Source organism: Podarcis erhardii (genome assembly GCF_964252035.2).
Source record: "Podarcis erhardii genome assembly, chromosome: 6".
Taxonomy (NCBI): Eukaryota; Metazoa; Chordata; class Lepidosauria; order Squamata; family Lacertidae; genus Podarcis; species Podarcis erhardii.
The window spans coordinates 77,352,495-77,378,152 of NC_138510.1; the positions used below are offsets into that span (position 1 = coordinate 77,352,495).

Genomic DNA, 25,658 nt, shown 5'->3' on the forward strand with positions numbered 1-25,658 from the left:
ATGCATACCTATTTAATGCACTAATGACAGGTTTCATGAGGGGTGGTAAACTTTTATCTGAAGTCCAGAGTTTTACATTCTAATTAAAAATAGCATCATAATGGGTAGCTAGAAAGAGTAAATGCTTTTATACTGTCTATCATATCCTGTTTATGTACTTTAATCCATTCCAGTGGGCAAACTTCTCAAGTTTTTATAAAGTTTTTGAATAAGGGGGTTTAAGCATGTGGTGATGTTTGGGTCCTAAAATGTTTTAAGTAAAGCTTCTCAGACAGGATTCTGGCGTAAACTTTGATTTGCAGCATAAATATCCAAATAATTCTGGCGATATTGCTAAAAATAGTATGTACTGAATTTGCAGGATGTCTGTTTATGGAAATTTGGGGTTGCAAAACAAAAGATGTAGACAGCTGCAGTTGTATGTAGTCTGCTTCAGAATTAACTGGTTTTATTTAAACTTCTGTACCTAATGAGCTTTTACTAGTTTGAAAATCATTGTTGATTAAAAAAAACCCTTGCTTTACAGAAATTAGCTGGTAACTTTCTCCTCTTTGTGTGTATCTCTATATAAATTTTCAAATAATATTGCAGGTTATGTTGTCCTTTTTTGGAGTTAGGGAGTGAGGAACTGCAGATTTTGGTTTAGATTTTCTCCAACCAGCATGAAGAACACTAGATGGAATGCTTCCCATAAAATGATAAGATGAAATAAAACTTTAAAACAGATTTTAAACTATGCATGTTATCTGGAAAACATACACATATCCCAAATATGGAAGCAGAACACATTTTTGGTGACAGTATGCCAAGAGAAAGATTTCCTTTCAGACAGGCCTCAGTTTGAGTCAAGGCTCTACCCCATCCAGCGCTTCTTTTTAGTACTTCTTTTTTGTTCATTTTAATACTGTATTTCAGGTATTTCAGATTCAGTGCTGGAATAGGTGACATAACCAAATCCTTCCTCAACACATATTGTACTCTAATCTTAAACTGCCATACTTCAAAAAGTAAAAACTAGGACACTCTGGGCTTTTTTAATTGATTTGGCTAAGATCCAGGACAAAGCACCGCCTTTTGGAAATTCCCCCGGATGTCAATGCCGCCTTTGAAATCCCGGGAAAAGCCAGGTGTATGGCAGCCCTGTCTTAAGTGTTTGCAGATATACTTGAGTCTAGTCAAAAGGAATAAATTATCTGAAACTAGACCAACCTTAAGTTTCTGCGTGTAACTACCAAACCAGCAACACCAGCAATGTTGCTAAATTTCCTTCATGCAAATTCCTTCTAAGCGCAGAAAAGACTTTTCCTTTCTGGAACCCATAAACCTTTCTGCCATAAAACTATGAACAGCTGTTCATCCTTGTCTTAAAAGAAGCACCTCTGTTATGCAAGTCTACCACCTCAATGAGAACTACAAAGGAGTAAAATCCTAGCTAGGTCTTTTAGGCAGTGGTTCACAATTGGTGTCCACGGATCCCAGGGTGTTCACATAACCCACCCAGGGAATCTATGGGAGCAGTGCTTTTTTCTTTTAAAAATGTTTAGGGGTACTCTCATTTTCCTACTCATATTGAAATACTGCCCCTCAATGAGGCAAAACTCAGATTCACCAAATGTTTAGGGGTATGCATACCCTGCATCCCCCTAGAGAAAAGCACAGTGTGGGAGCATTCACAGAACAAAAACTACCAAAGAGATGTCAAAATTTTAAAAATTAGAAGCTCCATGGCTTGGCTTTTGAAAAACAGAGTCCTCAATAATTAGCTAATTGGAAACCACTGTTATATGGCATTGTTGGTTTAATGTTGAACTCTTAACCTGTGTGTGTGTGTGTGTGTGTGTGTCACACACCAGAGGCTTCCCAACAGAAATACACAAGACAAGAAAACTATCAAAAAAGCAAATACATTAAAAAGTTACCAGAGATGAGGATCTGTAGCTCTCCAGATATTATTTATGCTACAGCTGCCATCCCTGGCAATAGTTGTGCTGGCTGGAGGTGATGGAGGTCCAGCAGCAGCTGTAGGGTCAGTAGGACATAGCTTATGGGGAAGAGAGTTGTGCCCCTCTTTGTATCAAGTTATCTCAAAAATTACCAGTCCCAGATTTTATTGTGCTCAGGCAGGAGGGATAGGCAGAGCACTATATAGTTGATCCCAGGAGCAATCCCAGAGCTGCTTACAGGATTTGCAGCCCCTCCTGCGTCATGGAATTAAGTGCTGTGATCTTCCATGTGTCAGATCCATTTGGTAATGTGCTTGCACACTACAATTTTTTAAAGCAGTGACTGCACCGGCTGAGAGGGAGCAGGTGTTTTCTTAATCTTCTCTCTAGGCTGTTCCATAACAATGTTCTTTTTATAGCTTGGAATACGTCAAACATTGCAATTATAAAATATTAAAAACCCATAAAGTCAAAAAGTACATAAATATAGCAAACAAAATTCACTAAACCTCCAAATATGAACACAGGTTTTGGGTTTAAAAGAGGTCCATGCTACAACTGTCTGGGTCTTTACCTATCAATAGAAAGGTGTAAATTGGTGCAAACTAAGTTTCCCTGCAGGGACGCGGGTGGCGCTGTGGGTTAAACCAGAGCCTAGGGCTTGCCAATCGGATGGTCCGTGGTTCGAATCCCCGTGACAGGGTGAGCTCCCGTTGTTCAGTCCCTGCTCCTGCCAACCTAGCAGTTCGAAAGCACGCCAGTGCAAGCAGATAAATAGGTACTGCTCCGGCGGGATGGTAAACGGCGTTTCCGTGTGCTGCTCTGGTTCACCAGAAGCCGCTTAGTCATGCTGGCCACATGACCTGGAAGCTGTACGCCGGCTCCTTTGGCAAATAAAGAGAGATGAGCGTCGCAACCCCAGAGTCGGCCACGACTGGACCTAATGGTCAGGGGTCCCTTTACCTTTACCTTTTAAGCTTCCCTGCAAGGGCTGCTCCCTTAGCGGGGTGCCACTAAAAGTTGCAGGGGGTGGGGGTTACCTGCCTCTCTTCATGTGACAGAGGCAAAGCTTCTGAAGTGGATCTTATGGTTAAGATAGGCACTTACAGTCCTACAGGTAACCCAGTCCCAAGCCATTTGGGCTTTAAAGGTCAAAAGCAGCACGTCTGGAAATGCATAAAGGTGTGGCGGTGATTAAGCAGCAGCCCTCGTTCAGAAAACCTTTTGAAGTTGTGCTGCAGATAAAAAACAGAAAACTGTCAGTCCCACGTGTGCGGGGATCTAGGCGAGCCGTTCCGGTCCGGTGCCGCTGACGGGAACTGTTCGGGGGGTAGAAGGTTTTCACCCGGAGAACTTAGGAGAGCACACCAACCCGGAAGCGAGCTGAAAGTGGCTTCCTTCCCATGCGTATTAAAGAAGAGAGAAGATGGTGGCCACGCGGCGGGGAGCGCGGCGGAGTGAGCCGGAGAGCAGGGACCACCCTGGAGAAGCGAAGGTGAGAAGGGAGCGGAGCGATATCTAGGGAGAGTGGGGGGGACAAAGGGGCAGCCGGCCCGAGCGATTCTCTTTCCGGGCCGCGCAACTCCCGCGCTGGAGTTTGAATGCGCAGACCCTTCAGTCCGCCCGGGAGCGCGCGTAGCCTCCGTGCGCGTGACCGGAGACCGTTGCGCCGCGAGCACTGCCGTGGATCCACTGCGGAGGATCACTGCAGCCCTGATGGCGGCGGCCGCGGGGCTCCTGCTAAAGTGCCCTTGCCCTTCCCAGAGGTGCGTGCCTTGAAGCGGTGTCCCCCCCCCACTCGTCTTCACGGGGGGGTGGGGAGCAGGGCGGCGCATATGTGTTTTGCATGATGGATATTAAGATGGGCTCGGGGCTGGAGAGATGCGGTGCAACTGTTCTGGCTGCTGCCTCTCTGAAGGAGAACATTGCAGAGAGGATACGGATATCTCAGCTGCATGCCTATGGCTTATTCTTAGTGGGGCTCATTCACCCCATAGGGAAAGCCCTCGAGGCAGGACCACCCTCTGCCTTTAGAAGGGGCAGGGTACAGAGGTGAGAGATTGGGTGGCCAAGCTACCACTGCAAGATACGCCAGCTGTGGTACTGGCTGCCCTCACATATAGCGGAGGATGCTGTCGCATTGCTAGTGCTGAGGTAAGATTCAGTGGTTTCCATACATAGAAGTAGGGATTGTCATTTTGTTGTTTCCCTCAAGTGGCAAAATGTCTTGGCCTGATAGTGCTTGCTAGCAGATTGTACCTTGTTGATTTTATGGGTCCGTTTGTGAGGTAAGCGTAGCAGTATTTTTTAGAATTGCCTATAGCTAGATAGTCGCCATACAGTGTAGATGTGTTGATGATCTAGTTTCTGCACACTGCATGATACATGATGCTCCCATAACATTTACAGCCATAGGGACTTAAATAGCACAGCCATTGTCAAAATGGGAACACGGGAGTCCTTCAGACATAATGATGCTTTCTGGTGTTTTAGTAAAACCCTAAAGTGCTGCTGAATTATGCCCTAAGCAGATGTGTAAGTGTCTTCTTCTCCAAGTGAGAGTTACGGTACATTAAAGCAAACAGTTTGGGGGTCTTATCTTTTGAATTGTCTATCAAAAAACTTATAAATGGTTTTTGTTGGCAAGGTAAAACTAAGAAGATGACTTGCTGTGACAATTCGTGTAATGTTGTTTCATTCTAACAATAGCTAATGGATTAAAAAAGCCACAATGCATTGGAATCTGAGAGTGGAGTTTCTCATGTGGCTTTTGCCTGTGGAAATAGTTTTTACATATTATTCAACATTATTCTCTTTCTTTCAGCTGGACTCAACGGAAGGCAGCACATCTGTCAGGACAACTAGGAGAAGTAAAGTGAATTTCCCTGCAAAAGTTGTTCCTGAGCCTCCTCTTGAGAAAACAAAGGAGTCTGAAACAAAAATGGATGCGGAGGAGCCTCTGCAAGCGCAGGCATCTCTGAATAGGAGAAAGGCTGTAAATTTGGCAGACTCAGTTGCTGAACTGCAGGCTGATGGGGATATTTCTGAAGCAGAATCAAATTGCTCCTCTGTGTCTGGTCTTCAGACACCTTTATTTATAAGAATAACAAGAAGGCGGAAAATTGTAGTTCCTTGTCCACCAGAGATGCCCACTAAAAGCAGGCAGAGCAAGAAAGCTCCTCTTAGTGAAGGAAGCAGATGTCAAGAAGATGATGACATATCTGAAGCAGAATCATGTTCTTCCACTGTTTCAGGAGTACGGACTCCAAGTGTTGCAAGAATGACTAGAATTCGGCAAGTCAAAACTACTGTTTCACCAGTGTGTGAGGCCCAAGCTGAAGAAGTTTCTGATACAGAATCATGGTGCTCCGGTATTTCTGCAGAGCAATCTGTCCAGTCTAAACGAATAACCAGGAGCATGGGGCTGAGATTGTCCAAAGAAGCAATGTCTCAGCCTGAAAGAAAAAGTGAAGCTGTGGTGGAAGAAGCAAAACTGACTGACTGTGTAACAAAATCTGAGACTATTGTAATCTCTGATTCAGAGCAACCTACAAATTCTGATTTAGATGTAGACCAAGCCTCATCTCTCTCAACTCTTTTGATAAATGAGAAACCTAGCCCCTGTAAAACAAAGGGCCATTATGAATCTGTTCTCAACAATGATCCAAAACAGATTGTGTCAAGCAGCCCCCCACAAAAGGCAAGAGAATGCACAAAAAAATCACCTCCTAAAAAAGACAAGACAAATGAGAGGAATTGTGAATCTGTGGGCAGTGTGGAGGTAAAGATAAGACAGGAGAAAGATATCAAGGAGTTTGTCACAAAACAAATGTTAGCTGATGTATATGAAATTGCGGAGAGCACAGAGGAAGTGTGTGATCTAACTTTATTAAAATCCATAAAGGTAACTAAAAACCAGTCACCTATAAAAAATAATTCGGACATTTCTCCATATGATGACATAAAACTTGATCAGTCTAGTATGCCCCTGAAACAGACAACTGCTAATAAAAACAAAAGCAATGTGGAACCCCCAAAAATGGATACTGGAAAGGTTACACAGCATCAAGTAGAAGAGGCAATAGAAGTAGGCAAGCCATCAAAAATAGATAGCCCACAAAAGAATATTATCCAGTCACGAAATATAGAAAGCAACAGTGATGACTGCAGGATTTCTGTTGCAAGTTCAGACAGTGATGGAAGGCAAGATGAACCAGTTGCTGAATCATCTTCACATACAACCAAAACAGGCCATGAATCACATATGACTGTGTCACTTCTTACAAGTGATGAGGGTGAAGAATCTGAAAACAGTGATATAGAAGAAATTAATGAAGTAGAAACAATTGCCAGTTCGACAGATACTAGTAAAAAAACCACTACCACCTTACATGAATCACATGGTGAAGAACTATTTGTAATTGATAAAACTCCTGGTTTGGACTCCACCAGATCATGGTATTTAGAAGAGAAGGACACAGAAGGTAATAAACAAAGTGAGGAATCCTCTGAATTGGAAGACAGTGAAGAAGAATTTATAGATGAGGAGGAAGATTTAATAAATGAAAATAATAAAATGTAAGTTCTCTCAATGAACTTAGTTATAGTTTATGTTAAGCAGTATTATTAGACGCATGTATCTGGGGCAGAATTGTTTATTGTTTACAAGGTCTGAGAAAATGGAAGCAGTGGCAGACATGAATTGTCTGATACATGATTTCTAGTTTTCCAGGGAATAGTCACCATGGAGTAGGGGCAAAAAAGCTGCTTAAAAGTTACTGTAAAGTAGGCTGTTGACTGTGGATTTGCCATATGCTTTTCAGCTGCTTTTTAAGAGCTTTGTGTTGGGAGTGTACAACCTTGGTATATTCTGTTGAAAGCTTCTGTTGCAGCTTGCATGCCTTAGAGAAAAGTTAAAACTTCAGTTAAAGAGTTGTTTGCATGTCTTGGTTCCTATAGGAAGGAGTTAATAGGTGTGTGTCAGTGCTTTCAAAACTGATTTGGTTTGCTCATTTAAATATTTTTCTGTAATAAGCTTTAGAGGGTGGTGTCAAAGTGTGTGTAAATTTAACATTTCTTTCTCTTCTAGTTTATCATTTTCAAGCAGCATTGATCCTGGTCTAAATGTTAAAAACCTTGGAGGCTCATATATTAGTTTTGATGCAGGAAAGCAGAAATCTGGTTTTCATGGAGTTGTGCCACTAAAGGAGAAAAAGAAAGATGAGGTAAAGTACCCAATGTTCACTGTTGTGCTAAAAGCTGGGTTAGAAGGAAGCCCTCAGTAAAACATTGAAGGAATCTATTCCTTCTTTTTGCCAGAAAAACTGCATTTTCCACATTTTCTTTTCTTTGATGCTCCTTTCTCAGCTTAACTTCTGAACTGTTCTGTGATTTCTACAAGTCCTATTGAGCCACTGTCATCAGTAACCTTCCTGTGACTCAGTTTTTTGTCCTGACCTAGTCCTTAGGGAGCTTAACTTTTATTGTAACTGCAGTTTTCAAGTTTCCTAAAATTTCTTTTGTGTTTTGTCTGCTTAGCACTGTGTAGTAATTATGCTACTTTAATATACCCTTATAGCTTTTGAAAAAGAGTGTTATAACTCCAGATTTTGAAAAAAAGGAATCTGTTCCACCTTTAAAAGAATCGGTCCACCAGCTGAAGAAACAACGTAGGGTAAGTAGAGGGTCACTGAGCAATGCTCAATGCTACAAGAATTGGGCTGACTTTATAGCTCTCTGAGGGCATGTAAGCACCCGTCACTTCACTTCTCAGCTTAGTCTGCCTTACAATGATTAGATAATGGGATTATTATTATTTAATTTGTATAGCGCCCTTCATCCGAGGATCACAGGGCGGATCACAACATAAATATACAAAACAAGAACACAAAAAGCAAAGCAATAACTCCTCTTCCACAAACACATTTAAAAGGCCATAGAATGTTTAATCAGCCAAAGGGTGGTGACATATAAGCTGTTCTGAACTTCTTGGAAGAAGAACAGAAAATATGACAAATAAAAGATGTAGACGGTTGATAATAACAGGTTTTTCCTTTTTAAAAGCACTCTTGAGCAAAATGCCAGCGAAATCAGACTCAAGTGCTCCTTAAAGTTCATGTGGTTGCATGTGACAACTGCAACACTGAATCAGTAGGTCTTTTTTACAGCTTAGCCTGTGAAGTCAGACAGCAGCATGTGAAGAAGACTTAAGAGCACATGGGTGCCAGAAGAAAGGGGCTTGCCAAGAGATTATGATTCCTGAAGAGACAAGAGGACTCGGGGGCTTTAGGATGGGTGTGGGGAACCATGCAAGAGTGAGAGGCAATAGCGTAGAGGAGGACAGAAAGGTGAAAGCTTAAGATTGGATATTTGGGGGAACAAAGGAGGAAGTAAGCTTCATGTGGAAGATATGGCTACAATGAATGAGGAAAGAGTGATACTGCGCATATGGTGATGTCAGCTTGTAAGTGTGGGTTACTTAATATTACAGGAGCTTCTTGGGTATTTGGGTTAATTTGGTACTAAAGCGTAATACTAAAACCAAGATTAATCAAAGTTTAAAGGGTAATAACAGAGTCTGACTTCAGCCCATAGATGCTGTATTTCCATGTCCACTGCTGGATGGTGGTGGGAAGCTGCATTATCAAAACATTGTCAGAGGAAATCCAAAGCTTTATCTATATGCGGATAACACACATGCACACTCATTCACATCCACACACTACTTCAACTCCTTACCCACTTCTTACCCGTATAATCTCTAAAGTGCTTCTTTACTTTAACATATGAAGACCTTGGTAAACTAATAATGTTGGTTTAGATAGTTACAGTTGCTTTTAAAAAAATTCATTGAAGCCTGTTTAAATACAAGGAAAATGTTTGAATATTGTGAAAACTGCCTTAATGTAAAGCTCTAAACGTTAGGATAACCTTTTGTTATATGTCCAGCTTCTAACACTTTTAATCATAAAGCTTGCTTGCAGTTCTTAACTAGCTGACGTTATTGCATGAAAATGCAGTTGTTAGCAAGTGGACAAATATTGAACTGCTGTTTCTTGGTGTGCTGAATACAGGCAGAGCGAGAGAAAACAACAGGCAATGGTTGGTTTGGTATGAAAGCCCCAGAAATGACTGATGAATTGAAAAATGACCTTAAGGCTCTGAAGATGAGGGCAGCCATAGATCCTAAGAGATTTTATAAAAAGAATGACAGAGAAGGTCTCCCCAAATACTTCCAGGTAAGAAAATGAGAAGATATTTTCAACTGGTTTTGGATTTCTGCTACACCACGCTGAAGTTAAGCATACTTTGGAACATACTGACCATTATCTACTTTCCTTAGGTAACAAATTTTGTATGTGCATGTCACCCTTAAGAATTAAACACTGCATTAAAATATGACCCAAAATCTGGGCTTATTGTATTCCAGCATATATCTTCCTTCAGTCATTCACAGTTGCATTCCATTTGCTCAGCATAATGCTTTTTGCCTCCTGACTTTCAAATGTAGTATGCACAAAACATTTCTGTGTTCATTTTTTTCATTGCTAGTGCTCGAAAAAGAAAGTGCATGGCTCCCTGCTGCATTCAAAGCTTCACTCCTTGTATATCCTTTTATTGTAGCCAGTTACTAGAGTCCAGAGCACATATAAGCAATAGTAAGTAGATGGTATGGTGGGGCTGCATTGCTCACCCGACCTCCTGATGGCTGAGTCCCTGTGGCACACAAGGGGAGGGGAGTTGGTGGCTCTGCCAGTGTATTTGCATTGCGCTGACATCACCCCCACCCCACTATGCAGCAGCAACTCGACCACTGGGATATTACAGCTCCACAATGCTGTCCATCACTACAGATAAGCATACTGAAGAGTCAAATGGATTCAGCTGAACTTGCACCATTATTTGAACTTAAATTCTGTAAACATGTTTAATTGTGTGCTAGATTTATGACTCTCCCCCTAAGATATGCTCAATAAAAGTGTCTTAGCATGCTGCTTTTCTTTCTTTTATATCAAAACCTTTTCTGGATATTGCAAGTTCTTCACTGTGTTGTATGTATTTAGCAATTGTGTTTCAGAGTGTAATTATGTACTGGGCATCACTGCTCTTTGTTTGTCCAGTGACCCCTCTTTTGTAAAAATAGCCCTTCAAGTGTATGTAACAATAAAATATCTTCTATTTTCTTTTCTCAGGTTGGAACTGTTGTGGATTCTCCAATAGACTTCTATCATGCCCGAATTCCCAAGAAAGAGAGGAAGAAGAACATAGTGGAAGAACTTCTGGCAGATTCTGAGTTTAGAAGGTATTTGGAATGAATTTCAATTGAAAACTTTATACAAGCAATGTGGTGATGTCAAAGAATGTGTTAAGGTTTTACTAGCAATATCTGGAGGACCACATTACTCCCATATGATCTTGTGCATTTAACATCGGAGGCCCTGCTATGCATCCCAAACACTTTCAGAAGCATAGTCGGTTGGAATTTGTGGCACAGCGCCTTGTCCATTTCAGTGCTCAGATTATACTGAAACTGTCTCCCTAGAGATTGTGGTTAGCTACCTCTCTCTTATGGTTAGGTGTTCTGTTGATACCTTTTAAAGTGTACTTTCCCATCCTATAAACTTAATTAGTTTATCCTGCTTTTAGTCCTACTATATGTTACATTTTTAAAGTAATTTTGGGGTTGTGTTTTTATTGCTTTAATGTCACGTGAGTAAGTGCTTTGTGTATTTATAAAGAAAAGCAGGGTAGGTTTCTTTATTTTTAAAACTGCATATTCATGGATGCAGGAGAAAAAGACAATCCTGAAAAGTCGGCAGAGATACTTCATCTCTTTGGGGGTTCCCAGTGTGCAAGCAGAATGGACCTATGCTCACAGTGGAACTTCACTTTTCTCTCCTCCCCTCATGAGTGCCATCAGAATCTGGTACAGTAGGTTGGAGCAGATTTTAAGGGTGAATGGGGAGCTGCAGTGCAGAGATGAATGTGAATCCCCTTTGAACAAGCATCTAGTTATGCAACATTGGATTCCAGCCTCTGTCTTTGTAAGAATTGCATATTGCGGTTCATACTGCATGTTGTAGTAGCATCTTGCTTGCCTGTTAAGACGGAGCCCATTTTCTTCCTGTTTTAAGGTATTTATGTTGGAGAGACAATATTGAGATTCTGTGCCTGATTGGGACTTGCATGATGGTTCAGTGCTGCCCGTTCAATCTCTTGTTAGGGTGTATGAAAAACAGTACTTCTGTTTAATTTTAATCAATTAATGAGTGTAATTTCAGTTGTGACTAGTAGAATTGGCATCATAGCATAGCTGTTTTTATACTAATATAAAACTAAGCTGTTGGCTATAAAAATATTCCCTTTTTAAGTTTCTTGGAACTAGTTTTATTCTAAAAAACCATCTAAAATCTTTTCTCAGTTTTATTGTAGCTAGTAGGATCATACCAGGGGTCCTTCTAGTCCTGAATTCTGTTTGTAACAGTGGTTAGTCACATGTCTTCAGGACGTTCACAAGGAGGGTATGAGGCAACAGCTCTCTTCTGGTGTTTGTTCTGGTACTCAAATGCACCAGCATTGAATACCACGGTTCATTTTCTCTATCATGGCCAACAATAATGGCTATTATTAAATTAAATCAAATCTATTTTTTGGTTTGGTCTATAACTGATGATAGTCACTGCTTAAAGTTACTTTGCACCTGCATATTTTTAATGTATGTTATTCATACTTTATAACATTATTTCTCTTGTTCAGATATAATAAAAGGAAGTATCAAGACATCCTTGCTGAAAAATCAGCCCTCGCAGCAGGCAAGAAGTATCGGAAGAAGAAAAAATTCCGCACATAGCTTTAAGGGGGCGGGGCTGAACTTAAATTCCCTGTTAAAGATTATATATATAAGATTTTGCAACTACTGCACTTATCTTATCAGGAAGAAGAGGACAAGGCCGGTCCTAGTTTTTCAACAATATCTTGGAAGTAGAATTGAAATATGTAAACCGCTTTGAGGTTTTCTTTACAAACAAGCAGTGCATAAATTTTGTGAAATAAAATAAATAAAAGATGATGGAACTAACCTTCAGAAAGAAGAAGATAAACTTATGCAAGATTAAGCATTCTGAATATATATGGGTCAATTAAATAAAAAATGACAATTCTAATATAAACTTAAAAATCTTAAAATGAAAATTTGTGATGTTGGCATAGAAAAGTGTAAAACCTATGTGTGCTTCCCCATTAAAATATTTCTAAGAATTCACGATCAGGTGACGTTAATGCATTATATTCACCAATGAATTTAAGAAAATTTATTTTGTTATGGAAATATTGTGAAGGTATGCTCTGGAAAAGGTAGGAATTCAATATCACAGTCTTCTGATCATTCTGGCAGCACATTTCAGCTTGCCAGACAAAATGATCTGCCTTTTCCTTCCTGCTCCTGAAGTGCTGTTTTGGGTGTTCTCCCAACCCCCCCACCCCCCAAACCAATTGGGGGGAGGGCCTGGGGGAGAAGAGGGGGAAGACCTCATTGCAGAAGTTGTTGCACAGGGCTTCAATTGATGGGACTCAGATGAATCCTGACCCGAGTTCTATAAATGAATATGAATGTGAATATGAAGGTCAAAGATAGTACCCTCTTTCAAGGTAAGACTTCATATTTAAAAGGGATAATGATCGAAACATTTTAAATGGGCTGTTCACATAACTCATTTCAGCTCAAAACAAAATGACATTACACTAGGAATTATTATGGTGTTAACAGGAATTTTAAAGATTTTTCATGTCACCAGTAAGAGTGGGCCCCCCAATCCACTACACCACATTGACTCTCCGTGCTAGTCTTTCACATCAAAAGCAGTGAGCAATGTGATCCCAGTACCTTCTTGGCAGCCTTCAACTTGCTGCAAAACTTTTTGAGTCATTTGTTTTCCCTTTTTTTTGGTGGGTAAATGATTTTCGTAAGGTCAAACTCTGTTGATGAAACAACGAGAAAGGTCAGAAGGAAAGTAAAATAATAACCATTTCCCTTCCAAAGGAATACCTGCCTCCTCCTTACCCAATTAGTGAGATTCTCACTGGCCACACAATAATTTCCACTCGGAATAAATTTCCTCACCTGAAGTATCTGGATCAGTCATGTCCGTCCCCTGGTCATTGGGCCTGATAGATTACTCTTATTTCTGGTTCCTTCTTTGAGATCATGGGATGGACTTTGCACTACCTGCAGCACATCTTGAAGAGGCTGTGTAGCCGTTTCAACCTAAGACAGAAGGGAGAGAATGTGATAAACTGGTTTGTAGTACCTGCACTGAAACTACTGTGGAAGGAGTACAATCCATCTGGGAATGTTAGCTTCTGCTTACCGTTGTATTCTATTTGTATTTAGTTCAACTGTAAGCCTGATTGTTTTGTGACTTACAGGGCTTTGCTAGTGAACTATCCCAGCTCCTGAACTCTAGAAATAGTGGTCAGACTTCACAAGTATTTTTAACGCATTTGCGGTAACCCTTCTACAGAAAACTGTAAAAGGACTTGTTTTATTGTTTTACTGTTATTCTCCCAGATGGGTTGAGAGTGTACTTCTCGGTGATGACTCCATTTTGCTTTAAAATGCTTAACATTGCCAAATTATCCCTCCACACAGGCAGTGACGCAACACTGTTCATTGAACCTCATGAATATTTGGGACATTACATAAGCTGTCTGATCAGCAGAAAGTTGTTCATACAAAGAGATTCTTTTAAAATATCTATAAATAAAAAGAGGGCCCACTTAGTGTGCCAGCTTCAGTTCTCCTTTCCCATTGAAAATATCCACAGCTTTGGCTTGTCTGCCCAAATAGCCTGTTGAAAGAGCTTTTATTCTCTCCCTTGGGTCTGGGAAGGTCAAGTGGTTGCTGCTAAATAAGGAGTGCAATCCATTTCTCACAATTTCCATGGCCCCTAGCAAGGCAAGCTAACCTTGATGTCCTCAGCACTAATTCTGCATGCGGCACTCTAGAACTAATGATGTTGGCATCTGTCTGGAAGAATATGGAAGAGTGCGCCTTCAGGATAAGTCAAACCATTGGAGAGTTACAGCGTCTGCTGTGGCTGCAGATACCGAGACAGGAGAGACATGTTTTGTCGCAGCCGAGGCAGATGAAGGCATCCGGTTGTGCTGCTGCAGATGCTCCACTGTGTTCCTTCTCTCTGCACTCCTCCTAGCAGTCATCCCTCGTCTGGTCACTGCTGTGGATACACGACCTGACATAGCCTTCTCCAGGCGACGGGGTTATTCCCACTGGTGGGGTTGATGTTGCTAGCCCTCCTGTCATGTTTGCCGACATCTTTGGCCTGCCAGTGCCCTAAAGCCAGACGCCCGCGGGGATCCTGCCATCTTCCGTTCTGTGCACAAGACCAAACCAGCGTAGACGTCGCTGAGACAGAAATGCGAATGTGCTTGGAATGTGCACACAGCCCTTGCCAAAAAGTTTTAACTGAGAGAAATGAAGAAAAGCAGCCTTTAAATAGGATAAAAAAACGCACCAGCGTCATGCTGCCCTATTTCTGTAACCTGTCTCTTTGTTCACATGCATGCTTTCCTTCCTTTTCTTACCTGAGAGCAAGACTTGGCAGATCTTACTTCTGAAGTGGCATTATGAGGGCCACTTGCTCACATACAAAAAAAAAGATCCTGGGTGGGAGACCAGGGTTCATATCCCCCCCCCCTCAGCCCACCTTGAGTCAAACACGTCCCCCCCTCCCCGCGCTTTCTCTGCCTAACCTACCTCACAAGGTCGTTGTGAGGTACTAGGAAGAGGAATGCCCTTTTTAAAAATGTGTGTCTTTTTTGGGGGGGGCGTGTAATTGGGCTGTTATTTTTAGTTTGATTTTGTGGTTTTTATGGTGATCCTTTTATGTGAACCGCCCTGTGAGACCTCCGGGTATAAGGGAGGTATATACAGTAAATTCAATAAATAATAAAGAACCACCTGCTGCGCCACTTCACGAGCTCCTTGGAGCTGCGGGGGCGAATATTTTTATTTTTAAAAAATAACGTAAGCAAAAGAAATGAAGAACTGCTTCTAGGCTTTTGGGGTAGATGCTGTCGAAACGGTAAACTCCTGCTCCGCTTTGCCCTGGCCGCGCGGGTAAAGCAGTGGCAGTTGCCTCAGGCCAGCCTTGCTGAGGCGGCTCTTCCTTCCCCCCTCAGCCTTGCAATGGCGGCGCAGGCAGGCGAGAAAGCGGACAGCCAGGGGCGAGTTTTGCGGGGACTCGTAAGGGTTTCCCTCCTCATGCCGGCAGTCGGACGAACCGAATGTAGCCGGGCGTAGCGAGGCATCCGCCCCATTTTGGCTCTGGGGAAGGCGGGCTTTTGGCGCTCTGAGGTAACTCGGCCGCCCTCGCCCCTCTGGCCGCGGCCTTTTCTCCCCTCAGACTCGGCCGGCTTGCTAAGGCAACGCCTCCCTCCTGAGGGGAAGTCCGGAGTCGGCGCTGTGTAAGCTAAAGGAAAGGGTTGGCGCTGCTGGCCTTCACGGCAAGCTTTCGCCGCCTCAGCAAATATTTATCCGATTTTAAGACGCGGAACTGCTTTCTGTAAAAAAAAAGTAGGCGAGAAAAGCGGAGCAAAACGAAACAAAAATTCTCCCTGCGACTCCGCCGGGACTCGAACCCGGAACCTTTGAATCCCTTCAACCCTCTAGAAGTCCAATGCGCTATCCATTGCGCCACGGAGCCACCTGTTGGATTCTTTGTACATTCGCTATACAACCCACAGAAAGACTTCGTCCCGTCCTTCGCAGCAGGAAAGGGTGTGTTCCATTGCTCTTTTAAAACTGAGTTATGTCGTGGCGCCACAAAGAAAAGTTGCTATTGTTTTTTCCTTGCGAGTTTTAAACAGCTCATGGAACTAATTTCCATATTAAGTGTGAACTTCAGTTGAAATCAATACTACTCATTATTTGAGGGCAGAGCTGCCAAGGACGCCCTTAAAACAAATATTTATTGTGTACCAGAGCAGCATGTAGCTATACTTTACTTTTTTTTACTATGTTACTAGAGTTGACTAAATTCATTGGGCATTAAATAAAAAGAGGGTTATATCTATTCAGTGTGGGAATTGAACCATCTAGTGCTTCTAGTAAATAATTTTGCTGATCGGATCATTTCAAGCCTGTTGAATCTTACAATATTCCTTTTTCATTATGGTTGTGTCTTTAAATATCATTTGAAAATATTTAGCAATTGTTCGCCTGTATTTTCCAGTTTTTTTTATAAAAACATTGAACTGGTGAGAGAGAATAATAAAGTAGTGCCTTTCACTGGACTAATTTATTGCGGCATAAGAATATGCAAGCTCTTTGATTACACAGAACTCTTCACCAATGGAAAGATTAATAATTCTCAATAATTTTTTTGCTAGAAGTCATTGGGTTTTTAAAATTAAATGCAGATTATTTTTAAACACTTACTAAAACTGTTGGTCATTTAAGGAAGCAATTCAATCACTTCATGCTTCAATTCCATGTAAAATTATGCACTAATTTAGGAGTTATTTTTGTGTGTGTGTCAGATCCTTTCTTAAAATGCCACTATTTTCCAAAGTGCATGAAATAACTTTCACTCATCACCAGTAACTTTCCTCTCTTTACAGTGAATCATTGGCAGTCCATTTTGCCTACACCTTTTGCCAAGAGACATCAATTCAGTAAGTCATAATTTTATCTACCTTTTCTGTTGGGGTGGGGTGGAATTGATTGATCAGTCACCCCTCCACTTCAATAAGTTTTCTTGAAACAAACATATGAACCTGCTTGGGTTTTGAGATTATATTTCTACCAGGTTTCCATGCAGCCTTGAGAGATGCTTCACTGAAGATGAACATCCTTGATCTAGCCCAAGATACCTATACCTTACTTCCAGAGTAAACTTTACAGGCATCCTCTGCATCAGTTACCAGCCTCTGAGGACTCTTTAAGTGTAACACTGCCAGTTAAAGTTGGGGATTTTTATTTGATTACATCAAAAAAACATTAATGTGAATTCTTCCAGATTTTCATGCTAAAGCATACCCCTTATTTCTCATTCACCAGTAGATGGCACTGCTGGAAGTAAAATAAAATGGCATGCACAATAAACATTATTTCCCAAAAATCATTTTTCCCCACCCCTTTGCATGACTGTCATGGTCAGTACCAGCTATATGAATGACACAATTTCTCTTCTGCACCCCTAGATAAAAGGAGAGAAGGAAGTTCTGGCAAGGGGCTAAAGATGAGCATTAAAGTGTTCCCATATTAAGTCAATTAAAGGGTCTCTGCTAACAATGATAGGCAATATCAGTGCCTGAAACTTTGGAGAGCAGCTCCTACTCAGCCCCTAGCTTCACTGAAAACACAAGTCAATTTTATATCACTTTAATTATCATAGAGTCTCCCCAATGTGATGGAAAAAGCAGCAGAAACAGCTCAAAAAAACTTTACATCACCATGGGGGGAGGTAGGTTTCCCCTCAAAAGCTCAATAATTTGTGTTTGTTCCCCCCAAAAAAAGGCTTAACAATTTTTGTTGATTTCTTTAAAAAATGCTCAACAATTTTGCAGGTGTCAGGAATTTTACTTTTTGAAATATGGCAACCCTAGACAGATCAGGTATGGGGAATCTTGGTTCTTGCATATGTTGCTGAACTGCAACTCCCATCTACTTTTAAAAAGGGATACCGTATTTTTCGCCCCATAGGACGCACCGCCCCATAAGACGCACCTAATTTTTTGGGGGGGGGGGAATAAAGAAAAAAAATTATTTCCCCCCCAGGCGCGGGGCTGGCGCGGGGGAAGTCCGAGCTTCCCCTGACCCCAGCCCCCAGAACAGACTGCTGCCTGCAAGCCTTGCGAGCCTGGCGGGACCTCCCGCCGGGCGTGGGAGGCTTGCGGACACCTTCCCAAAGCATGGGGCGTCCTCCGGAGGGCACCCGTGCTTCGGGATGCAGGCTGCTGCCCCAAGCCTTGCGCGCCCGGCAGGACCTCCCGCCGGGCGTGGGAGGCTTGCGGACACCTTCCCGAAGCATGGGGTGTCCTCCGGAGGGCACCCCGTGCTTCGGGATGCAGGCTGCCGCCCCAAGCCTCACGCGGGAGGCTTGCGGATAGCTTCCTGAAACCTGGAGAGCGAGAGTTGTTGGTGCGCACCGACGCCTCTCGCTCTCCAGACTTCAGCGAAAGCCTGCATTCGCCCCATAGGACACACACACATTTCCCCTTCATTTTTGGAGGGGGGAAAGTGCGTCCTATAGGGCGAAAAATACGGTATATCATAGATAGGAAACCTGTGGCCCTCAAATTTCTTAGATTGCAACTCTCATCAGCCTCAGCCAGATGGTAGTATTGTAGTACGTTCTTATTGAACTCCAGGTTTTTCTAGAACAGGGTTTGAAAATGTGTAGAGCAGGGATGCGGAACCTATGGTCTTTGCCGTTGTTGTTGGACAAATTCCCATCTTTCCTGACCATTGACCATACTGGCTGGGGCTGATGGGAAGATAGTCCAACACTATCTTGAGGGCCAAGGCTTCTTCAGAAGTTCCTTGATCAAGGGGTCCATGGAGCAAGGTCATTAATCTCTGTTATCACCTTACCCTCACTTGTGCAGTGTGGCGCACACAGACATAAATAAACTTTAAAGTATTTGTGGGTTGGGAGCAGAAAAGTAAACCTTGTAAGACAATCTGCCTGTGTGCTTAGAAGAATAAAGACTCCTGGTTTTTTGTTTTACAAAGGCAAGCAGAATTTTCATTTCTACGGTGAAGTGTGAGGCTTCCCACTTTTTCCCAGTCTGTCAGTCCCAGAGCCTGCCAGTCATTCCAAGCCCATTTCCATCCATGTGAGAAATATGTATCTCTTTTGGAGACACTAAGAAGGCTCTTCACAGGGATTTTTAAGAGCTAGCTCTGGGAATTGCTGAGGGTATGTGAGAATAGGCATCATATTATCTGTGACATATCACCTTCATCCTTAGAGGCAGCTGCTACATGGAAAAATCTAGCCTACAGGGATGGGTACCTTGGTTTTTAAAGATTTGCTAATAAAATTGGCCAAAGAAACCAACACAAAAAACAACAACAGCCTAGCAAGATGCCACAGAACAGAGATGGAATTTTATAATTAGTGAATAGGTGATTGTGTATCTGTGTATAACAGTGTGTTGGTGAATATGTGAGCCCACTGTAATTTTGGCTAAATACTTTGGATGTTAACTATGTCTAGCCAGACATACTACAGTGGTATCTCAGGTAACATACGCTTCAGGTTACAGACTCCGCTAACCCAGAAATAGTACCTCGGGTTAAGAACTTTGCTTCAGGATGAGAACAGAAATCGTGCTCTGGCGGCACAGCGGCAGCAGGACGCCCCATTAGCTAAAGTGGTGCTTCAGGTTAAGAACAGTTTCAGGTTAAGAACGGACCTCTGGAACGAATTAAGTACTTAACCCGAGGTACCACTGTATATGTGAAAAGGAGAGGCCTGTGGAGTGGGGGAGACAGGAGAAGGCAGGATCAAACCTTTGCATGAAAATGAGTGGATAGTAGCAACCTCTGCTTCTAATGAACTATTTGTGCCTAAGACTATGACCGTACAATTTCTTACAGAAGTGAATAAGGCCCATTTAATAAAGTGGTGCTTATTTCCCAGTGAACATGCAGGATCAGTTTGCTTTAATAGTTAATGCTGAAGATCAGGTGGTAGAATCTTATTCTAGGAGTTTGTTTCCCTCTCTTCTGCCAAAAAGTGGCAAACCCCCAAATGCTATACAGAAGACCAGTTGTTTAAAAATTAGCAACAGTTGTCAGGGTGTGTGTGCACTGGGACCATGGTGTATGTAGGAGGGAGGCTTGACTTTTTCCATGTACCCTAGAGATGACCCAACTAAAATCTTTCCCTGAAGCTGTTATTTGATCCTTTGTATGATCCCTGTAAAGGAAAACTAATGAATATCTTACTGGTAGCCATCTATTTTCTTCTACCGGTCAAGAAACAGATTCAGGGATTAGTTTTTAATCAGGGGAAATGGCATGAGGCAAGTGATTAAATCATTCCATGGTTGCAGTTGGACAGGACAGATGGCTTTTTTAAAGATTCTTGCAGGCCTAAATTAATTGTTTCTTCTATTTAATTTTGTTTGTTTTTATTGATTTATGCTTTTAACATAGATTACACTACGTTAGTATAATACAAATCAAGAAAGAAAAAAATACAACCTCAAAATCTGAAACAAGCTGATAAGCTAATTGAAGCAGTAGCGGAGTCCCAATGGAATCAAGATTCTTAAAAGGCCCACTTAAAGAATATTTTCACTGTCCACCACATTTTAGAATCCCCCTTCTCGGTCACTCACCTCAGATAGCAGTAGGATCTTTAGGAGACCTAAACTTAAATGAAAGTAGCAGGCAGGCGCCAACGGAGTGGGGGAATGGAGGGATCTGAGATATTTTGCTCCCAAACTTTCCAGGGGAAAAGGTGGGAAATATAGATAGATAGATAGATAGATAGATAGATAGATAGATAGATGATAGATAGTCAAAGCCAGCATCTTAAATTCAGATTGGGAGCACAATGAGAGCCAGTGAATTAGATTCTTCTTTTTTCAAAAAAGTGAATGAAACTTTTTCCAGTAAATCCTACCATCCCCATGGGGTTTCATCCTTCTCTTATTGTGGAAGATTTGCCCCAAACTATAAAACTACACAAGCAAAACACATTTTTTAAAATCTACAACAGCAATCTGAAAAGTGAGTGATTATCTCATTCATATATATACCAGAAAACTGCAAATGTGTGCTGAACATTTATGATTGCCTGACTTTTGCAGGAATTTTTTTAAAGGTATGCGCACAGTTGTCTGCATTCAGCTACCTAATTGGCATAATAAAATCAACAACTTAGAAGGTAGGGGCGAACAACAACAGTAACACCGTCTGTGGTGTGAACAGGAAAGATGGTGGTTGCTCCTTGTATAGAAATTCAAATACATATTGGTGTGGACTATTTCAATCTTATTCAATTGCGGAAAAAGTGGATTAACACCCAAATGATGCTCAGATGTGGTGAAGCCCATAATGCGTAGTGTGGGCCTCAGAATATTAGTCCACCTAGCCCAGATCTGGCCAGGGTGAATTCTCCCCAAGGTCACAGCAAGCATCCTGTTGCAGAAACAATGCATTGAAGCCTGGGACCTTTGGCATACAACACAAGTGGTCTCTGCCATTAAACTTCAGTACAGTGGTACCTCGGGTTACAGACGCTTCTGGTTACAGACTCCGCTAACCCAGAAATAGTACCTCGGGTTAAGAACTTTGCTTCAGGATGAGAACAAAAATCTTGCTCCGGTGGCGCAGTGGCAGCAGGAGGCAACATTAGCTATAGTGGTGCTTCAGGTTAAGAACAGTTTCAGGTTAAGAACGGACCTCTGGAACGAATTAAGTACTTAACCCGAGGTACCACTGTACAGTCGTGGCTGGTGTCCATTGGGATGCAAAGCAGGAGCCCAACAGTAGGGGGAGCAAGAGCCAATAAGAGGCAGAGCCCAGTTAATTCTGGCCGTGTCTCAATCTTCCTCCTAGCAGCACTGAGACTAAGGAGGAGGTAGCTCAGTGCCAATGTCACCCTCTGGATGGGACGGAAGTAAGAAAGTAAGCAGGTGGGGGCTGGCTGAAGGCAGACAGAGGTTGGTGGGGCAGTGCCCTATTCATCCTAATGGACTATCCTCCACTGCAAAAGGAGGTGTCAAAAAAGACCAGTGCCTGTTCCCCAAGTCTGGTGAAAGTCTGCTGTGCATGCTACACCCACACAAGGGCTGTACAGTCATCCTTGTTGTCTTTGTGGAAGAGGGGCTGAGGACCAGCCTGAAACCCCCTGATATATGTGGAATGTAGGGATCTGGTAGGAACACACCTGATTCCTGCATTCCTCTATATTGCCTTGTAGCTGAGCCTCATATCATAATTCAGTCTCTGGGTTCAGATCCTCCTTATAATGCCCTGCAAGCCTTTCTGCAAATTGTACCATCTATCTGCTTTGTCACACCTTTCCCTTTAACCTGCTGCTTTTGATCAATATTTTACATTTTGTCCCGGAAAGGTGGGCAGAAACAAAAGTGAAGATGATAAGACCACCGCTGAAGGGCAAGGGGGAGAGGAAGTAAAAAATAGTTTCTGGTGTCCTTTAAAACACACTTGCATAAAATGTGCTAGACTAAAGTTCACCCTGCCGTTACATAAAAAAATAAAAACTTTGCACAAAAAGGTACGAGAACCAAGCTCCAAAAATAGCAGCAAAGGCTACTGCAGCTGAAAGCAAATTGGGAAAACTCTTACCTTTTTTTCTCCAATGCTTTCCTAATGCGGCATTCTCCTTTCCCCTCCTTCATCCATGCACTCTGTGAACGGTTTGCACATACTAAACAAGGACTGTGGTGGAGACAGTGGTGCACTGCGGCGAGCAAAAGGAAGTCATTTGGATCAGCGATGTGAAAAAGGGAAGAAGGGGAAGAAGGGAACAATCTGTGATCAAACAATCTGGGCGACTTTCTCCACTCGATTGCATCTTCGCAGGGCACAGCATAAATCTGACAGGGAATCCAGCCCAGTATTTATTTCAGGAGAGCAAATGGAGTTGGCAAGACAAGTCTAGTTCGTGTGTGTGTGTGTGTGTGTGTGTGTGTGTAAGGCATCGATTTGATACTTTATTGTGCATTTATTTGTTTGTTCATGGATCTATTTCTCTATATAAGTGCTTTCAATGTCAACGTCCGTGGGGCATTACAGCATAACATAAACAAAAAGAAAAACGGTCCCTCTCCTGATGAGCATGCAATCTAAATTTAGACACGAGGGGAGATAGCAGAGGAAGGAGGGAGAGCCATACCATAGGAAATGAGCAGGTACTGTTCACAGACTGAGGCTGTGTACATGTTACCACTTAACCTGGCTCCAGCGGGCTCCCACCACCCGTGTCTGAAGCTGAGAAGGCATGACCTTAGCCACAGACCATCTGTGTCCTGCAGCGTCTTGGGAAATGCTGCTTTGTGATGTGTTTTCCCTTAAAGCAGCTTCCACCCAGTTCAAAAACAGAAGCCATGGTCCAGCTGGGTTGTTTACCTGTTAGATGTCCATTGCACATGTGCAAATTACGCACGCGCAGATGACAGTTTCGCCAAATAGGGGTTGGCAGGGCTGCGAGTATGGGGAAATAGATCAGGCAATGGTACGCCCAGTAGCCTAAAACACAACTTGAAACATGGCAGGGGAGATGGAAACGGCCTTGTTGCATTTCAAAGCTGCTTATGTGTACATGCCCTAAGGCATTAATGGAGAAGCAGGCTTTGGAAAAGGGATTTTAGGGAAGAGATGGCAGGGAGCCTTGCATGTTGTTCTGAAAGGGAGTTCTAGATGTTAGGGGCAGCAGCCAGAGACAATGGCTGAAATCTTTGGGGGCTTGAAGAAAAAGCTACAACAAGGAATTGTTAACCTGCGGTGACAGTTTGACAATAGATAAAAGGCTGTCATTCTTTACACACCTACTTAGTAATAAGCCCCAGCAAATTCAGGGAGCTTTCTTTGGAGTTTCCCCTCTGTAGGATTGTGCTGCAAAGAACAATGTTATTACTGTGGTAAATATTAAAAAGCTAGGGGCTAGGAAGAACTGCCTCAGGAATTCCGAGAAAGAAGCTTTCCCCTGCCAGCTTAAAAGGTGGCCGGAAAGCAAAGACATGGGCAGCAAGGGGGGACTCTAGAAAATAGCCACAAGTCAGGTTGTCACAAACTTGGAGGTAAATGGGAAAGCCTGTGTCCCATGTTCTTTGTGCAGTGTTCATAAGGAGTTGCCCATGAAAAGCCAGGCGGTTTGAGGGGTTGCAGCTAATGAGAGATTCCCCACGGGGGGTGGGGTGGAAGTGGGTTCTGCTCATACACTGATGTGATTGCTCGTACGGCACACCACCTCAATCTCTGAGCAGTGCGAGATTCCAAGGTTTCCAGGCGCTAACTCAGAGTTCCTGTTTCCTTTTGGAAAGACTGTGGTGCCTTTAGGGTATGTGATTTATTTACGCATATATACAACATGAGCCTACTGTGGAGGGGTTCACAGCACTAGCACCCCAAGGGGGTCTTGTTTCTCCCATAGCCATGGCCTTGGATTCAAACATTGTGCTCTGCCTCTCTGGTTTTCCCGCCTGCAGCTTTACTTCTAGATCACCCACAACACTTTCAAAAGTCGGGCTTTTGTCCTTCTTGCTGTCTGTGAGCGGAGGCTGCACCCATTTGCCATCTCACACAGAGCCCCCTCTCCTTTGCTTTCTTAATGGCTCATCACCTTGTCTTTCCTTAATGGCCCATCACCCAAGTGATCATTGTTGTTTGGTCATTTAGTCGTGTCCGAGTCTTCGTGACCCCATGGACCAGAGCACTCCAGGCACTCCTGTCTTCCACTGCCTCCCGCAGTTCGGTCAAACCCAAACGATTACCTGAACACAATAAGCTAGCCTGCCTTGATTAGCTTCTAAGACTTGCTGAGTTCAGGGATTAGGTGTCGGGCACCCAGTTTAACACCCCAAGCTTTCATTAGATTCCAACACTTTACTGGGTGCAGGAATTTATATTGGTTTGGCACCCGCAAACTCATAACAACACTTAGCATTTAAATTGCACTTTTTATGTGAACTTGTCACCTAATGTATTCCTCTTCGCTGTCTTTGTTTGCCAACATATATTTCAATGCCTCCTTTGTGTGGCTCTCCCACTCTGTCCTTGTGCTTTTTTCCAGCCCGCCCACCTCACATGAAACGAATTCTAAGCTTTGCTCTTCCTGCCTCCACCTCCCTGAAAAACACCACGGTCTTTTTTGTTGACGAGGGATTCTTAGTGACAGAGCATCAGCTTTGCATGCAGAAGGTCCCAGGCTAAATCCCTGACAGCTCCAAGTAGGGCTAGGAATTTCCCTGGCTAAAAAGCCTGGGGAGTAATTGCCACCTCCAGGGGCGTAGCGTGGGTTGCCAGTGCCCAGGGCAGGGCAAGTGTTGTATCTCTCTGGTGGACTGGGCAGCGTTCAGTCCCTTTGCCAGACTCAAGGGAGTCTGTCCTTGCAAACTAGCCCCGACGTGGGAGCAGAGATAAGGCAGAGAAACGTGAAGCTAGGAGCACCGCTGTGTTGCCTCACCCTCCTGTCCTTGCAGCGAGGTGCTCTAGACCAGGCACATAGCTCTGGCAGTGCTTTCCTGCTTTCCTCTTCCTCCTTCCATCTTGACTGGCCCACGGGTGGGGTGCACACAGATGTTCCTTCACAGGCCAATAGGAGGAGGCACTTTTGCCCCAGCCCCGAATGGCCCTGTGCAATTAACCACTGCCTGGCAGAAATTCAGCAGATGTCACCATTTCTTGCCACATGCATATAGCAATGGGAATGGGTTCACATTTGAATTCTGTCTATCGTACAGCCTAGCACTTCTGTTTTCACTTTTCCTTGAACCCGCTCAGTCCCTGCTTTGTGTAACATCATCCATACATCCTAGGCAGCTTCAATTGCAATCATTCCTGTGATCGTAAAAGCCAGACGTAACCCCATAGGCTGTTGATGCAAATACAACTTGGTATAAATAAAAACAAATATTCAAGCCGCATTCAGTTCTGCTAGAAGGTTAAGTGTGATGAAATTGATTTCCCAGCTGACAACAACACAATGCCTGTCT

General features: G+C 43.0%; 1 protein-coding gene and 2 long non-coding RNA genes across 16 annotated transcripts; 2 read left to right on the forward strand and 1 right to left on the reverse strand.

Moving 5' to 3' along the window:
- The first annotated feature begins 3,276 nt into the window (after positions 1–3,276).
- Positions 3,277–11,799, forward strand: DNTTIP2 (deoxynucleotidyltransferase terminal interacting protein 2). 3 transcript variants are annotated; one of them, XM_081865842.1, is made up of 7 exons: positions 3,277–3,438; positions 4,768–6,521; positions 7,033–7,168; positions 7,522–7,617; positions 9,017–9,181; positions 10,136–10,245; positions 11,700–11,799. In XM_081865842.1, exons 1-7 carry the CDS (start codon positions 3,370–3,372, stop codon positions 11,791–11,793), a joined length of 2,424 nt encoding a protein of 807 aa, XP_081721968.1. In that variant the 5' UTR covers positions 3,277–3,369; the 3' UTR covers positions 11,794–11,799. The 3 variants fall into 3 exon arrangements, with proteins under 3 accessions (XP_081721968.1, XP_081721967.1, XP_081721969.1); XM_081865841.1 differs by lacking the exon at positions 3,277–3,438 and adding an exon at positions 3,530–3,709; XM_081865843.1 differs by lacking the exon at positions 3,277–3,438 and adding an exon at positions 3,839–4,097.
- A 136-nt stretch (positions 11,800–11,935) lies between these two features.
- LOC309343979 lies at positions 11,936–22,582 on the reverse strand. Of its 12 annotated transcripts, none has more exons than XR_014157463.1 (4): positions 22,291–22,582; positions 13,907–14,424; positions 13,063–13,206; positions 11,936–12,917 (listed from the first exon to the last, which is right to left on the reverse strand). It is a non-coding gene; the product is annotated as an uncharacterized lncRNA (long non-coding RNA). The 12 variants fall into 12 exon arrangements; XR_014157466.1 differs by lacking the exon at positions 22,291–22,582 and adding an exon at positions 14,716–15,612; XR_014157464.1 differs by lacking the exon at positions 13,907–14,424 and having other exon boundaries at positions 13,063–13,188; positions 22,291–22,565.
- On the forward strand, positions 15,686–17,089 carry LOC309344052. The gene is made up of 3 exons (XR_014157582.1): positions 15,686–15,738; positions 16,581–16,634; positions 16,769–17,089. It is a non-coding gene; the product is annotated as an uncharacterized lncRNA (long non-coding RNA).
- Positions 22,583–25,658: the final 3,076 nt, after the last annotated feature.

Excerpts from the sequence above, each read along its gene's own strand:
- DNTTIP2 (XM_081865841.1), top strand. The coding sequence starts at position 3,545 with ATGCGCAGACCCTTCAGTCCGCCCGGGAGCGCGCGTAGCCTCCGTGCG. Across the intron at positions 3,710-4,767 it reads TGCCCTTGCCCTTCCCAGAG|CTGGACTCAACGGAAGGCAG; the intron begins GTGCGTGCCTTG and ends TCTTTCTTTCAG. Across the intron at positions 9,182-10,135 it reads GTCTCCCCAAATACTTCCAG|GTTGGAACTGTTGTGGATTC; the intron begins GTAAGAAAATGA and ends TTCTTTTCTCAG.